Source organism: Ursus maritimus, unplaced genomic scaffold, assembly GCF_017311325.1.
Source record: "Ursus maritimus isolate PB19 unplaced genomic scaffold, ASM1731132v1 scaffold_13, whole genome shotgun sequence".
In the NCBI taxonomy this organism is placed as follows: domain Eukaryota; kingdom Metazoa; phylum Chordata; class Mammalia; order Carnivora; family Ursidae; genus Ursus; species Ursus maritimus.
The window spans coordinates 26,401,428-26,417,571 of record NW_024423675.1 but is presented as its reverse complement, the minus strand read 5'-3'; the positions used below and the strand labels follow the sequence as shown (position 1 = coordinate 26,417,571).

At 42.8% G+C, this 16,144-nt stretch overlaps 1 protein-coding gene across 1 annotated transcript in view; it reads left to right on the top strand.

The window, feature by feature from the left end:
* The window catches only part of LOC121102233 (amine sulfotransferase-like), a 20,100-nt gene extending 4,440 nt beyond the window's left edge, over positions 1 to 15,660 (top strand). Inside the window, exons 2-6 of the mRNA XM_040627503.1 lie at positions 5,006 to 5,214; positions 9,669 to 9,792; positions 10,790 to 10,884; positions 12,870 to 13,053; positions 14,821 to 15,660. Of these exons, the coding sequence (XP_040483437.1) occupies positions 5,006 to 5,214; positions 9,669 to 9,792; positions 10,790 to 10,884; positions 12,870 to 13,053; positions 14,821 to 14,999 (791 nt within the window). The 3' untranslated portion in view covers positions 15,000 to 15,660. The remainder of the gene's footprint in view (positions 1 to 5,005; positions 5,215 to 9,668; positions 9,793 to 10,789; positions 10,885 to 12,869; positions 13,054 to 14,820) is intronic.
* The last annotated feature ends 484 nt before the right edge of the window (positions 15,661 to 16,144 follow it).

The window sequence follows — 16,144 nt, the reverse complement described above, 5'->3', positions numbered from 1 at the left end:
CACAAACTGAAGGGAAAAGCTTAGTATCCCATTGTGCTAACATCTGACCATCAAATAGGGAAAGAAGAAGGAAGGAAGGAAGGAAGGAAGGAAGGAAGGAAGGAAGGAAGGAAGGAAGGAAGGAAGGAAGGAAGTTAGAAAAGAAAAGAAAGAAAAAGAAAAGAAAAGAAAGAAAAAGAAAAGAAAAAGAAAGAAAAAGGAAAGGGGGAGGAAGAGGGAGGAGGAAGAAGAGGAAGGAAGGAGGAAGGAAGGGGGTGGAAAAAAAGGAAAAGAGAAAAGAAAGAAGAGAAAAAGAAAAAGAGAAAAGAAAAGAAAAAAAGAAAGAAAAGAGAGAGAGAGAGAGAAAGAAAGAAAGAAAGAAAAGAAAAAGAAAGAAAGAAAAGAAAAGAAAGAAAAAGAAGGAAAGAAAGAAAGAAAAAGAAAGAAAGAAAGAAAGAAAAGAAAGAAAGAAAGAAAGAAAGAAAGAAAAGAAAGAAAAGAAAAGGATAGCGTGAAGGGAGTGGGATGGGCGCCTGAGTGGCTCAGTCAGTTCAAGGGTCTGCCTTCCAGCTCAGGTCATGATCCCAAGACCCTTGTGACTTTGAGTCCCACATCTTGCTCCCTTCTCCGGTGGAGAGTCTGCTTCTCCCTCTACCCTTCCCTCTGCTTTCGTGATCTGTCACTCTCTCTCTCTCTCTCTCTCTCAAATAAATAAATAAAATCTTAGAGGAGTGGGAGAAGAAGCGAAGACATTTGAATTTTTGAATCTCTGCAGAGATTTTGTGTTCTCTTAGTCTCTACAGAACTGTGGCATGTTAGATAACTTCTAAGCCACCCTGAAGCTATGATCCCTCCTGCAGAAACGATTATTGTCTGTTATCTGGGAAAGATTGAAAGGATGTAAGAAAGCAGCACCCCAGAGGCACTTCCTAACAGAGTTTTCGTGAGTGTGAGCTCCAGCTGTGGTAACACGTAGACCTATGTGCCTTTGTCATTTCCTTGGGCAACACTGGAGGACTAAAACCACCAATATTAAGGTACTGGGAGGACCGGATAGGGGCACACCACCTGCACCTGGCAGCAAGGCGTGTGTGCCCAACAATGTCTTGCTCACTGGCTGCTGCTACTTAGCATGGGTGATGGGGTGCTCTCAGGAAGGAAGCCTAGGATGGGAATTGATGAGGGCCAGTGGGTTTTCTCATTTCAGGAAGTTGATTGGGCGCCTGGGTGGCTCAGTCATTAGGCATCTGGCTCAGGGTCATGATCCTAGGGTCCTGGGATCGAGCCCATATCGGAGCTCCTGCTCTGCTGGGAGCCTGCTGGCTTCCTCTCCCACTTCCCGTGCTTGTGTTCCCTCTCTTGCTGGATGTCTCGCTCTCTGTCAAAATAAATAAATAAAACCTTAAAAAAAAAGTTGATTTGAATCTTTTTTGGATCTCTGAATTTTGCTGGGTTAAGTCTTTTATTTTATTTATTTATTTTTTTATTGTTGTATTCTTTATTTTTAATGTTTTTTTTATTATATTATGTTAGTCACCATACAGTACATCCTGGTTTTTATGTAAAGTTCGATGATTCATTAGTTGTGTATTATAACACCCAGTGCACCATGCAATACATGCCCTCCCTTACTACCCATCACCAGTCTATCCATTTCCACCCTCTCTTTCTATGGGCACTTCCAGTTTGTTTCTCATAGTCCATAGTGTCTCTCATGCTTGGTTTAAGTCTTTTTAAAGCATTGCCTGGATATGTCAGAAGCATGACCTTTTATAGAAGGTGTGTTTTAAACTTAATAGTCCGTATATGAAGGGTGCACATGATATGCTAAGCCAAACCAGGCAGTACACCCTTTATTTTTGTGAGCAAATATCCACTCTAAGCAAATTAGGTGAAATAGTCATTGTAAGAATTTGTCACATCCCACTTCAAAGGGACAGGTCCAACTTTAGGCATCACGTCTTTTCCTTTCTAATATCTCCGTGTGGGTGTCCCCAGGATCTCCTTTAAAAGGACTACATGAAGCAGCTGTTTAAGCGGACATCATGGGCACAAGAAGGAAGCTGAGATAGGGGAAAGACAGAAAAGTGCCTCCTTCAGTGGAATTACTTTTTTCTTTTGCTTATTTTGGCTCATGGTCTAGGAGTGGGGTTGGGAGAGAAAGGAAATAGAGAGGCGAGCATTGAAGATGTTAGAAGGAGTCCATACTTATGAAGCAAGGAAAACACAGAAGAGTCAAAAATAAATTTGTGGGACAAATGCCACGGAGTTTCAAATACAAGCATCTCCTGAAACAGAAAAAGAAAGGCCATGTCTGTTTTTCTCTCTGCGTACTACTTTAGATATATTGAGAAAATTCCACTCAGGTATGAGGAAGTACTGTTGTACTTATTATAGTAACAAACGCGACTAAAAGCAAAAAGCGACATATATATTCTGGGAGGAATTTGTGCATCACTGAAGACAGAATTATTTCTTTTACAGGAACTATCTGGTTGCAGCAGTTATTAAGTCCTGATTTATTTTTGAACACCGCGAAGGCACTGGAAACTGGAAACGGTGACTAGGGAGTCCTTCTTTGAGTACAACTTTTCAGAAAAGTAGATTTTGGGAAAAGACCATCTCCTCGTCTCTTCTCTACCCACCCTCTCATACTACTTATTTCCAAGGGGGCTGAAGAACAAAACCCAAAGAGTACAGAAATACACTCTGACTGCTGACGAAGATAACTGCTCTTTTTCATGATTCCTCTCTCATTCACAATGGCGATCCACACTGTGCACTCATCCAGCTAGAAAGAAAGAAAGAAAGAAAGAAAGAAAGAAAGAAAGAAAGAAAGAGAAAGAAAGAAAGAAAGAAAAGGAAGGGAGGAAGGGAGGAAGGAAGGAAGGAAGGAAGGGTGGAAAGAAAGGAAGAAAGAGAAAGAAAGAAGAAAGAAAGAAAGAGAGAGAGAGAGAGAGAGAGAGAAAGAAAGAAAGAAAGAAAGAAAGAAAGAAAGAAAGAAAGAAAGAAAGAAAGAAAAAAGAAGGAAAGAAAGAAAGAAAGAAAAGGATAGCGTGAAAGGGGGAGTGGGATGGGCGCCTGAGTGGCTCAGTCAGTTAAGGGTCTGCCTTCAGCTCAGGTCATGATCCCAAGACCCTGTGACTGAGTCCCACATCTTGCTCCCTTCTCAGTGGAGAGTCTGCTTCTCCCTCTACCCTTCCCCTCTGCTCGTGATCTGTCTCACTCTCTCTCTCTCTCTCTCTCTCTCTCTCAAATAAATAAATAAAATCTTAGAGGAGTGGGAGAAGAAGCAGAAGACATTTGAATTTTTGAATCTCTGCAGAGATTTTTGTGTTCTCTTAGTCTCTGCAGAACTGTGGCATGTTAGATAACTTCTCAGCCACCCTGAAGCTATGATCCCTCCTGCAGAAGCAGTGTCTGTTATCTGGGAAAGGTGAAAGGATGTAAGAAAGCCTTTTAGAGCTTCCTAACAGAGAGTTTTTATTGAGTGTGAGCTCCAGCTGTGGTAACACGTAGACCTATGTGCCTTTGTCTTCCTTGGGCAACACTGGAGGACTAAAACCACCAACATTAAGGTACTGGGAGGACCGGATAGGGGGCACACCACCTGCACCTGGCAGCAAGGCGTGTATGCCCAACAATGATCTTGCTCACTGGCTGCTGCTACTTAGCATGGGTGATGGGGTGCTCTCAGGAAGGAAGCCTAGGATGGGAACTGATGAGGGGCCAGTGGGTTTTCTCATTTCAGAAGTTGATTTGGGGGCGCCTGGGTGGCTCAGTCATTAGGCATCTGGCTTCGGCTCAGGTCATGATCCTAGGGTCCTGGGATTGAGCCCTGCATCGGGCTCCCTGCTCTGCTGGGAGCCTGCTTCTTCCTCTCCCACTTCCCCTGCTTGTGTTCCCTCTCTTGCTGGATGTCTCGCTCTCTGTCAAATAAATAAATAAAACCTTAAAAAAAAAAAAGTTGATTTGAATCTTTTTGGATCTCTGAATTTTGCTGGGTTAAGTCTTTTTATTTTATTTATTTATTTTTTTATTGTTGTATTCTTTATTTTAATGTTTTTTTTTATTATATTATGTTAGTCACCATACAGTACATCCCTGGTTTTTGATGTAAAGTTCGATGATTCATTAGTTGTGTATAACACCCAGTGCACCATGCAATATGTGCCCTCCTTACTACCCATCACCAGTCTATCCCATTCCCCCACCCCCCTCCCCTCTGAGGCCCTCAGTTTGTTTCTCAGAGTCCATAGTCTCTCATGCTTGGTTTAAGTCTTTTTAAAGCATTGCCTGGATATGTCAGAAGCATGACCTTTATAGAAGGTGTGTTTTAAACTTAATAGTCCCGTATATGAAGGGTGCACATGAAGTGTAAGCAAACCAAACCAGGCAATTACACCCACATATTTTGTGACAAATATCCACTCTAAACAGAATTAGGTGAAATAGTCATTGTAAGAATTTGTCACATCCCACTTAAAGGGACAGGTCCAACTTTAGGCATCATCTTTCCTTTCCTATCTCCGTGTGGGTGTCCCAGGATCTCCTTTAGGGATTTACACTGAACGCTGTTTCCTTAAGCGGACATCATGGGCACAGAAGGAAACATGGGAATGCGGGGAAAGACAGAAAGTGCCTCCTTCAGTGGAATTCCTTTTTTCTTTGCTTATTTTGGCTCATGTTCTAGGAGTGGGGTTGGGAAAGGAAATAGAGAGGCAGGCATTGAAGATCATTTAGAAGTCCCATATATGAAGCAGAGGAAAACACAGAAGAGTCAAAAATAAATTTGTGGGACAAATGCCCACGGAGTTTCAAATGCAGCATCTCCTGAAACAGAAAAAGAAAGGCCATGTCTGTTTTCTCTCACCCGTACTGCACTTTAGATATATTGAAAATTCCACTCAGGTGAAATTACTGTTGTACTTAAAGTAACAAACACTGACTAAAAAACTGACGACACATGTATATCTATTCTGGAGGAATTTGTGCATCACTGAAGACAGAATTATTTCTTTTACAGGAACTATCTGGTTGCAGCAGTTATTAAGTCTGATTTATTTTGAGGAACACCGCGAAGGCACTGGGAAACTGGAAACCGTGACTAGAGTCCCCTTCTTTGAGTACAACTTTCAGAAAATAGATTTTGGGAAAAGACCATCTCCTCGTCTCTTCTCTACCCACCTCTCATACTACTTGGTTCCAAGGGGGCTGAAGAACAAAAGAGCCAAAGTAGGAAATACACTCTGACTGCTGACAGATAACTGCTCTTTTTCATGATTCCTCTCATTTCATGACGTCCACACTGTGCACTCATCCAGCTGTTTGCAAATGTGGCATTTTACACACTTTAATTTTCTTGTCTTTTTTTAAGACTTTATTTATTTGAGAGAGAGAGAGAGCATGAGCAGGGGGAACAGCAGGCAGAGGGAGAAGCAGGCTCCCAGCTGAGCAGGGACCCTGATGTGGGGCTCAAACCCAGGACCCTGGGATCATGACCTGGGCTGAAGGCGGGTGCTAAACAGACCAAGCCACCCAGGGCCCCTTCACTTTAATTTTCAATAGCCATCTGTGTTCTTATCTTATACTATCTGATTTGTATCCTGTACCCTTTGTTTCCTGATTATACAAATAATGCAGCCATTAAAAAAATGAAAGAGTATATATGTGTGCATTTAATTTACTTTATAGAGTGTGTTATAGTATAATATATAATATAATTCTTTCATTTTTGAATCAGCTGTATTAGCAAGTATATATAAAATGCTAGCAATTCCTTCTTCTTTGCTCTGCGTGCCCTCCCTGCTTTCTTTTCACACTTTACCTGTTTTGCTTACTTTCTCTTCAAATGTACCTAGTTCCTTGGAATTCCAAGGGAACCTCAGAGCAAATCATTCATCTCTACTGAGGGATTTTCTCTTCCTCTGCCTGGATCAGTCACCTCCACCCAATGATAATTTCAGCTCTTGACTCATTACCCCTCTCTACCTCTACTCCCGTCGCTCATGGGATGATTTCAAAGTTGATGTGAATGGTCTTCTGGCAGCACCAGTCAAGGGTGAGCCAAACTGCACCAGAGGGGTCAACGGGAAGGAGGCACTCATTCTCGGGGTCATGCAAGTGCAGGATTGCCTCCTTCACATTGACCCCTCAGGCTCTGCACTGGCGTCCCATACCCCTAGCCCTGCCAGACCTCTCAGCGTGGACTTCACCTCCAGCGGCCTTTTCCTCCACAACCTCTGGAGTTCATAACGTGTTATAAGCCTGCCTTTACCTGTGATACCATTTACCATCTGATGTAATACATACTTACCTGTTTATTTTTTGTCCGTTTCTGGCCAGAGTGTAAACCATGAAAGAGGTGGAGTTCGCACTGCACAGAACAGTGTCCAGCAGGTAGTGGAGTTGAGGGAATGAACAAGGGGATCACCAGCAATTGCCCTAACTTGAATCCTGACTCAAGCACCTTGTTCTCTGAGGGCTGCCTCCTTTTCCTCCCACTCCTTTCAGGTGTCCCTTGCAGTGACCTGTCACCACATTCAGATCTCCAGTCCCCTCCCCCTCCACTTCTCCACTGTCTCTCTCTTATGCATATCTTCAATTTCTCCTCATCCACCAATGGTTCCATATTTTACATTCAAGTCCCTTTTGTCTAAATTCCCTTGCTCCATTCAATTCTTTATGCTCAGTTGCCAACCCCTAATTCTGGTGAAACCCAATAATTGTATGTTTGTCCCTGTGCTCATGAATCTGGTGGTGTGGTAAGAAAAAAACAATACACTTAAAAGTTGTATCCTCTCTTTACTTTTATGGCCTCAATTCTCAAATTTTACTGTTTAAATGTGTTGCTTCCCCCCCCTTTCCAAAATGACTGTTTGCTCTTGTCTTCTGTCTTCTCAAAACTCAATAGCATTCTGCTCCACCTATCCCAGTAAGTAGCTGCTAAGAAACCATTTCCACTCAATGACCTCCACAGCCAAAACCTCCGTGCACTGCCTTCCCTCCTTAAGAAGAGAAGTGCGATGTGTTGACCATTTGTGTTCTCATTACGTATCTGCCCCTCCACTCATGGTTTGGACCCCTTTTTGGATTCCTTTTATCTACCCCACTGTTTCACAAAGGGGAGAGACTTTTCCCCCACAGGATATTTGGAATATTTGGAGCAGTGTGGGCTAGGGCAGTGATGCTGCTGGTCTTTATTAGTTTGAGGCCCAGGATGCTGTTAAATGCCCTTTTATGCTCAAGGTCACCCCCATAACAGATTATCTGGGGGAAAAGTCCTTGGTGCCACTGTTGAGAAACTTGTTCTATTCTCAAAGAATTTGCTTGAGCAATATAATTTCTTTTTTTCGTTCGTCTCCAATTTTCTTGTGATTACAGGATCATTCCATTTGGCCCATAACCAAGTTTTCATGTGGCACATTTTTATAGTAAAACAAAATTTCTCTTGCTCCATTCCAATTTTCAGCTACTCCCCTTCATTTCCTGTTCGAGGTAAACTTCTTAAAAGAATTTAGCTTCAGTCTCCACTCTTTCATTGAATCCTGAATGTCAAAGTCACTTATTTTTTAAAATTTTCAAAATGCAAGAATCGTTTCTTATCATTTTTGTTGGCCTACCAGTGGCCAGACACCACCACGTTCCTGGTTTTCATCCTGTCTCAGTGGACACCTAGAACAGATACTGATGGATTCCGACCCAACGACCGTTCCCTCTCCTCATATTTCATGTCATCAGAACTCCCAGTGTGCTTGGATTTGTATCCTTTATGTGCTTCTGGTTTGACAATTTCATCCCTGGGTGGAGAGAGGGGTACCATTGGGTTGGTCCAAGTCCAGGGTTTGGTGCCAGGTGGCTTGCAGTGATTTATTCAGGCACAGGTAAGGGACATGCTTATGAGCAACGACTCAAGGGAAGACGTTTCTTCCATGTCTTCTCACAAAAAGTTTCTTCACTCTTTAAAGAGACCAGAGGGATGAAAAGTGGTAGCCATCTGGCATGTGGAGTAGGGTGAACATGTCAGAGTAGAAAAGTGAGAGACTCTAAGTCCTTGACAACATCGAGATGATGAGTTAACCTAACCTGTTGCACTCTCATCTTGGGCCTTGGTGTTTTGTGAGAAAAGGTGATACCTCTGCTGTTGATGAAGTGTTATTTGAGGTTTTCTCTACCTTATACACGGCTTTCTGGGACACTGCTCCTTCCTCCTCACTGGCTTGTCCTTCTCTATCTAACCTCTGAGAGCTGATGATTCCCGGGTGTTTGGTCTGGCCTTCTCTTCTCCCTCTGATGTGAATCCCTATTGTATATTACCTAACCACTTAACTTTAAATACTATGCATATGTAGTTGATTTCTCCCTTTAATTCTAGACTGCTATAAACTATTTAATATTTCCTATATTATGTCTATAGAGATCTCAAATATCTCTATGGACTTTATTATCCAAATACGGGACTCAAATATCCAAATGGCATTTTGATTTTATCTTCAAACCACTCCTCTTCCCAGGTTCCCTATATTAACGAATGTATCATTTTCTGCCTAAGAGCGTTAGGATCAGGACATGTGGCACAAGTGACTCAATTATACCATTGTGCCTATGTCACTTTTTACTTCTATAAGCATATGGATTAATGACAAGAAGCCGTTCTCAAAGCCAAAGCAGGAGATGTGAAGAGTGGCAGCAAGGGAAGGAAAAGAACTTCCTGCTTCACGTTTAGAAGGATCTTTTATTTCATTATGGCCATGTCAAGCACTGCTGACTGTTGTTTGACATTATCAGCCACTTTGTTGACATCAGGTGAATCCCATGGCTGAAGGGCTCCATTTTAAGGGGCCACTCAGGACTGACATCCATCTTCTTATCTCCTAGCTTAAGGGTTGGCTTCAGGCAATGTGCAGGGAGGCAGTAGGTGAATGAAAGCTTTCCTATAATGAACCTAGATGCTTCCAAAGGAGTTACAAAATATGTACATGCCATTTCACAATGAAGATACAAGCCTTAGGTTTCATTCAGGGCCCCTGAATATTCTGTATACACAGCGAATAAGCCACTTACATGTGGGTTGGACAGAGATTGATGATATTTTAGAATATTTTAGAATGATGACATTAGAATAGTCATTGGGTTGCTTAGCTGTTTTATGAAAGTATGTCTTGCGATTGGTTATAATAAACAATTTAAAAAATGAATCCTGTACTCCTTCAATGCAAAAAATACTGAAGTAACTTCTGTATGCAAAGTACATGTACTTTACACTATGAAGATATGTAAATAAGAACTATGTAAACCACTGGCTGAAGGATGAAAAACACACTCTAAATTTTCTGAGATGATTTGAAAATATCTTAGTTTTTCTTATTGTTATACAATTTTATTTTCACATGTATTAGCTTGTTCATGTAGGGACAAGAGACTATTGTTGCTCTCTGTCAGGGTGAGTTCAGAAGAGGTACGGTGTGAGGTGTGTCTTGAGGAATAATTGATAGTCACTAGGCCAATCATAAAGGGAGAGGCATTGCTGAGAAGGGGAAACCCAAAATACAAAGAGCGCTGAGTATAAACATGACATGATTAGGAAAGTGTAAAGTTAAAATGATAGGCTTCATCCGATTGGAAGATATTAGGTAAAAATATGAGAGAATGAAAGCATCAGAAATAATGAATACTTCCTTTCTTTCCAGATTATTTATGTATACAGAAACCCTAAGGATGTTATGTGCTCAAATTTTCACTTTGAAAAGAATGTGAAGTTACAATTTACAAGTACCTTTGAGGCATTCATGAAACTATTTCTCGAAGGAAGAGGTAACTAAAATTCATAGCATAAGTAATACGTTTGCTGTCCTGTGGTAAATTCTTCAGCTTAGTGAATTTGGCAGAGAGAGGATGACGAAACAAAGTCGAACAGGGGTCAGTAAACAATGTATCAAGCCAGTTGGTAGGGTTGTCTTGGATGACCATGACCTGCCACCGGTACACATTTTGCTTACTCCTGCGCCCTGCCAGGAGACTGTGGAGTTACAGTTGTATCACCAGAAAGTCTTTACATCTAACCATGAAAAAGGGGTTTCATGAGCGTACTGTGGTCTCTTCTTGCTCCGAGAGAAGAATCTCAATTTAGATCACAGGATTGGAGCTTTGCACTGCATGTTGCACAGGGCGCCTCCCAGGAGCTCTAGCTGACAATGTTCTGTTCCACATTCCTTTCTTTTTTAAAAAAAAATTTTTTTTAATTAAATGTTTACTTATTTTTTAAGTAATCTTTATGCCCCATGTGGGACTTGAACTGACAACCCCGAGGTCAAGCATTGCATCCTCTGTCCTAGGAGCCAGCCAGGTGCCCCTGCATTCTTTTCTGAGGAGCCAGCGTGGCCGGTTGAGCCGGAGCAATGCTGGATGATCTGGAACAGGAGAGTTATCTAACATTGGTCTCTGGGCAGAGCTCTAGTGACTCATCAGGAAGCCTTTATGCTGCACGCAGCGGGGAAACAGCTCTCTGTGTCTTTGGGCACAGGGGGAGGAGCGAAAAGGAGAGGGCTCTGTTTTCCGGTTGCGGTTTTCCTCTCCCCGTGCGAAGATGATTTTCTGTCTGTATGACCAATTGCTCCTTGAGTTCACGTAATAGTTTCCTAGGGGAAGGTGGGTAGTTCTCCCATAAGCAGGTGCTGGGGGAAATCTGAAATCTAGCAGCAGACTTCATCTTCCCTCTTTGTTACTAAAGATTCCTGCACTTCCTACAACCGCAGCTTATTTTCAACCTGTTCAACATAGTTACTGAACGATGTATCTGTTTTTCCCACAGTGTTAGGAAGCCTTTGGTTTGACCACATCAAAGGGTGGTATGAACACAGAAGCCTCTTCAACATTCAGTTCATGACGTATGAGGAGATGAAGCAGGTGAGAAACATGACATGAGTGACTTCACGGCAGCCGTGAGGCAGCCTGGCCGAATGAAATGATGGTTCGTGTGTAGAACACCCAAAACCGATATCAAATTTGAGATCCCAGGTTAAGTGTACGGGAGACATTTTTCTTAAATCACGCCTGCACTTCGTTTACCAGGCTTTCATTTACAATTAATTAACTGGAGCTTTGTTTTCAAACACTGCCTGTGTGTGAGGCATTGTCTATTTATCTCTGGGGGCGTGCACATGTTTGATTATCGTGAGCCAGATTATTGGTCACTCTTTCATCTATTTTCTGCATTATTGATTCTAGTAACATTCTTGATGTTATCTTCATCATTCTGGGATGCAGCTCATGGGAAATTTTAATCTTATCTGTACTGTGTATGGTTAAGCACTGCGAGAAAAATTAAATGAAAATGTCTGTGTATGATTAGAAAGAATCCAGGTCCCAGTATAGTCTACTACAAATGCCTTAAAACAGAAGGACTTCAATTGCTTGTTGACTGGATCTCAGAAGCAGGCTGGTGTTGGTTGTGGCAGCTCAAGCTGTCATGAATGTCCTAAGCATTTTCTGTCTTGCTTTCCTATCATATTTAGGGTGGCAACGATGTCTCCCCTCATAGTAGCAGATTGGTTGGTGTAGCTCCAGAGTCATGTCCTCAGATAACAGCATGTATGGCAGAAAGAGAGGGAAGTGGGAGAAGAAGGGCTTTCTTGCCTTGCTTTGCTCCCACCTATCCTCTAGGAAAATCACTCTTTTTTTTTTTTAAGATTTTATTTATTTATTCGACAGAGATAGAGACAGCCAGCGAGAGAGGGAACACAAGCAGGGGGAGTGGGAGAGGAAGAAGCAGGCTCATAGCGGAGGAGCCTGATGTGGGGCTCGATCCCATAACGCCGGGATCATGCCCTGAGCCGAAGGCAGATGCTTAACCGCTGTGCCACCCAGGCGCCCCGGAAAATCACTCTTTTAAACTTCTGTTTGACTTCCTCTTTCTGTTTCGATAACAAAATTGGGTCATGCGACCACCCTGGATGAGTGTCTTGTAGAGGACAATGGGATTGCCATGAGGATCTTGGATCAATCAGGCTCATTACTGGAAGGGGGCTGGGCACTGCTGTCAGAACACCCCCAGGGATCTCTAAGCAGGAAAGAAGAGAAAGATCTGAAAGGCAGGCAAGCCTAAGGGCTGCCGCCTGCTGAGTATTTGTCACCAGTTTCTGTTACACCTGCCCCAAGCTCATGACACCAAGCCTAGACTCTCTCGTTGAGTCCGTATCACCTACCAAAGAGAGATTCCGGTATGTGGCTGGCCTTGTAAACTTACTCACAATATGGCCTCTCCATTGCCTCCGGCCTCATCTCCCTTCCTCCTCATCCCAGGTGTGTGCTTGTAAAGCTCCCGTGAGAAACTCAAATTCTGATAGTCCTGTGACCTGGCATCTCACACCTTCCATGCAACCCCAACACTGCATATATTCTTTCTTTTGTCCGGACTCCATACCTTCAGTTTGGCTAGCTAGAAAATTCCTGTTTTGGCTTTAATTCCCAGAACAAATTTGTCATCTTTGTTGAGACTTTCTCTGAATTCTGTTACACAATTACTCTCTGCCCATAGCTTTGTGTACTGAATTCCCAGCTCTGATTCCCTGTTGTGCCTCTGTTCCCTTGCACCATGACACGGGCAGTGTCTGACATACACTACCTACTCCCCAAATACTTGCTGAGTTAACACAGATAAAATGAAATATGAGTGTTCCTAAATGAACCCAGACGTGCTCTAAAACAGTGCAGAGTGGAAGATTCATTTACCAAGAAGGACTAAGTAAGTCATTTCTCATGGTCCAAGTCCATTTTTCCAGCCAGCATAAGCACCTATGTTTTTCACTCCCATAATGATACTTAGCTGTGACGTTTGTGTAAGTTTTCTTTCTTATAATGTGCATAATTTATCATACTCTGATTTATTTCAGGATCTCAGAGGTTCTGTGTTAAAAATCTGCAAGTTTCTGGGGAAAGAACTGAGTGAGGAGGATATGGATACCGTTGTGAGACAGGCCACATTTGAGAACATGAAGTATGACCCACTGGCAAATTATGACAAAATAATAACCACTGCATATGGGACAAATGTAAAAGGTCATTTCCTTCGCAAAGGTGAGGTTGAACAGTGAGTGGCCATGTCGCCCTGTGGTATCAATGGACCAGAGTGTAGCTTCTAAGCTTGCTGGTGGACTTTCCTAACATAGAGCCCTCATGGGCCTGTTCATTTCTCTAGACAGATGATTTTCTATGATTTCTTCTTGGTGCTCTTCAAGAGACTATTTAATTTGCTCCCTGAATGAATCTGATGAGTAACCTACAATCACAAGGTCTTCTCCATGGCCCCCTGAAAATCTACCGATGCCTAGCACAATGTCTGCCACAAAATGGATGTTCAGTTACTGTTAGACGGCTTCCCCTCATTAGCATGGGCTCAGCACGTGATGGTGAGGTAATGATGGGTCTGCTGGCCATCACTGGCCGCTCTTCCATCTCTGAGATTTACCCTAAACCTCCACCAGGGCTGAATTAAGAACACACATTCGCTGTACTTTTGTTCTTGGGCAGGACTATCATGTGTCCTCTAGTGAACCAGATTCTTACATCACAAAAATGTATAGGAACGTCTCACTTATCTCAGTATATCATACCTCTGGTAAGTGAGATTTTAAATGAATGACTCCTTATATAACTGATAAATTTGAACATGTTAAAATATTTTTTAATTTTATACAATCACTATAAATTATATTTTATGACGTTCTAACTTAATACATGGAAAATCTATAATACAGAATTAGAGACATAAATTTTGCACTCAAAGAGTTTTATGCCTCTATGTTAAGTAGCAAGAAATATTAGTATTTCCTTCACTTAGTCTCTTCATATGTCTTTACCTGTCCAATTCAAAAATAGGCAACACTGGTACCTGGGAGCCCACCTGAGGTGGGGGCTTGCCTTCCCGTGGTGCCCGCAGCCCTATCGTGTTGCAGATGCTGAGGCCCTTCTCAACCGCCGTTGTCCTTGCACCTGCAAATTGTTTCTCTTTGAAAAAAGAAAGTGGTCTCTGTTCCCATGTCTTTAACACCCCTGAAAATGACAGACTGAAATGGCTAAGAGGAAAACTAGCAGGAGCCGAATCGCCTGTGGAAGTGAAGCCCATCCCCATACGTTTCTAGCGCGCACACACGCCCCCCTCTCTTAGGCGAGACCTACCGGGACGTCGTTGGAGCGGCCTTAGCGCACCTGCACTGGGGGGCTTCGTGTTCCAGTCTCCTTAGTGTTTCTGTTTGTTTCAGTTATTTGTTTACGGTTCAGTGTGTTTTAAGATCAGCGTTTCTTTTCTTGCCCCTCCTCTGTCAGCCTCTGTTTGTCATCAGGACTCCGTGTCTCGAGGTTTAAAGTAAGACAGTTGTAAAGCTAAAGTGGGTAAAGGGAATAATTACAGGTGAGCCATTCCAAACTGTATGACCTTGGGCGACATTCTAAAAGTCTCTCTGAGCACCCATGTCCTCATCAGTAAATGTGAACTCACCGATATCGGGTTTTACGGAAATTTTAAAGGACTTCTGTAAACTACCAGAGCCCATGCTAGCCTGGAATGCAATAGTAGACAAGTTGCCAGAGTTTTCTTCTTTTCCAGGTGGCTGCCAGCTGGGACATTGGGCTAATTATCTTCAACGATAGCCTAATTACGAGGATGAGCTTGCCCCCTGCCAGGAGGTGGGAGACTGAAGCGTGGTGGCCACATGCAGGAGCCAGTGGGGGCCTGAGGGGAAGAAAAGCGAAAGTGCAAAACATGTTCCTCCCAACAACACGAAGGCATCAGGCCCCCTCTTCACAGAATCTTCATTGACATGATTTCCTTGTTTTTCCTCCCAGGTACCATTGGAGACTGGAAAAGTCACATGACTGTTGAGCAGAATGAAAGTTTTGACAAGATTTTCCAAAGGGAAATGAAAGATTTCCCGCTGAAGTTCATCTGGGACGTGAACGAAGACCAGAATGCCGAGCAAGGCACAAAGAATTTGAGAAAGCACGTTCGGGAGGAAGTACATTGAATTGTGCACTTTCTTTGATTCTCATCGAATCATTCCAGAAAAGCCTCAGTGATTAGTAACTATGAACAGGCCACCTTTACCTCATTTGCTGCCTCCGGCCTGGTCTCCATTCGCTGGGGTTCCTCCGCTTCTGTTCAGGAGAGAGTTCCTCGCTTTGCTTTGGCATATAATTAGGGAACCGTTTTTTATTTTATGTCCGGAAATTCCAAAGGTCTTGGGCCAAAAAGGAGGTCATAACATGTGATCAATTTAACATCTTATAATAGAAACCTTGTCATTTATAAGAAAGGTACTTACGGTCTTTCTTCATATGTAGGATTTTAATTTTTAGGTAGCGAGTCAACCTTTCATTTTACGGCTTCTAGGTTTTGTGCCTAACTTTGAGTGTTGCGATCACGAGTATTGTCATGCGTTCATAAACCATATCTTTATCTTATGTTGTAAGAAAACTCTTTCTCTCTAACACGTAACAAATTGGCCCAAGACCATTTATCGAATAAATAGGCATTTACATAAATGCAGAGAGATGTGATCTCGTTCTAATCAACCTCATTCACATGAGCTGACTTCGGCAAAATGACGTATTTTTCTGTTACACTTTCCTTTCTCACAACCATGCCATAATCTCTAAAATAAGTTAATAAACTGTCATGACAAGTTGTGTTGGAATGTTGCCGAGTATTGCTTTATTCTTAAAAAGTCATTTGAAAACTGACATCACCGCTAATGGAGTCTTCCCATTCGGAGGTATTGTACCCTCACCGTTAATTTGTTTTCTTTCCTGTCGTTTGGTACAGATGCATGGGCCTTATATAAGCCTTGCTTATTTCTCGTGGAGTTTGTCCTAAGCAGGCCTATTTGCTGTGTGTAGCTGGGGGGGGGGGAGGATATTTTTGAGTTACATTTTCCAACTGCTGATTGCAACTCCTGGCCTTTGACCAGCTCACACATCTCCTGGGTTTCTGATGGTAAGGCTGGCTGAGTAGAAGCGGGGGAGGTGGCGTGGGCAGGGCTGTGGGGCTGCGGATGCTGCCACCCAGCAGACTCTGCAGACCCGCTGGTGTATCTTTGTGCCCAGCTTGGGGTTGCCGGCTGCCTCGCGTGCCTGTACTTCAATCGGCCCCTCGCTCTGTTTGTCTTTCCCG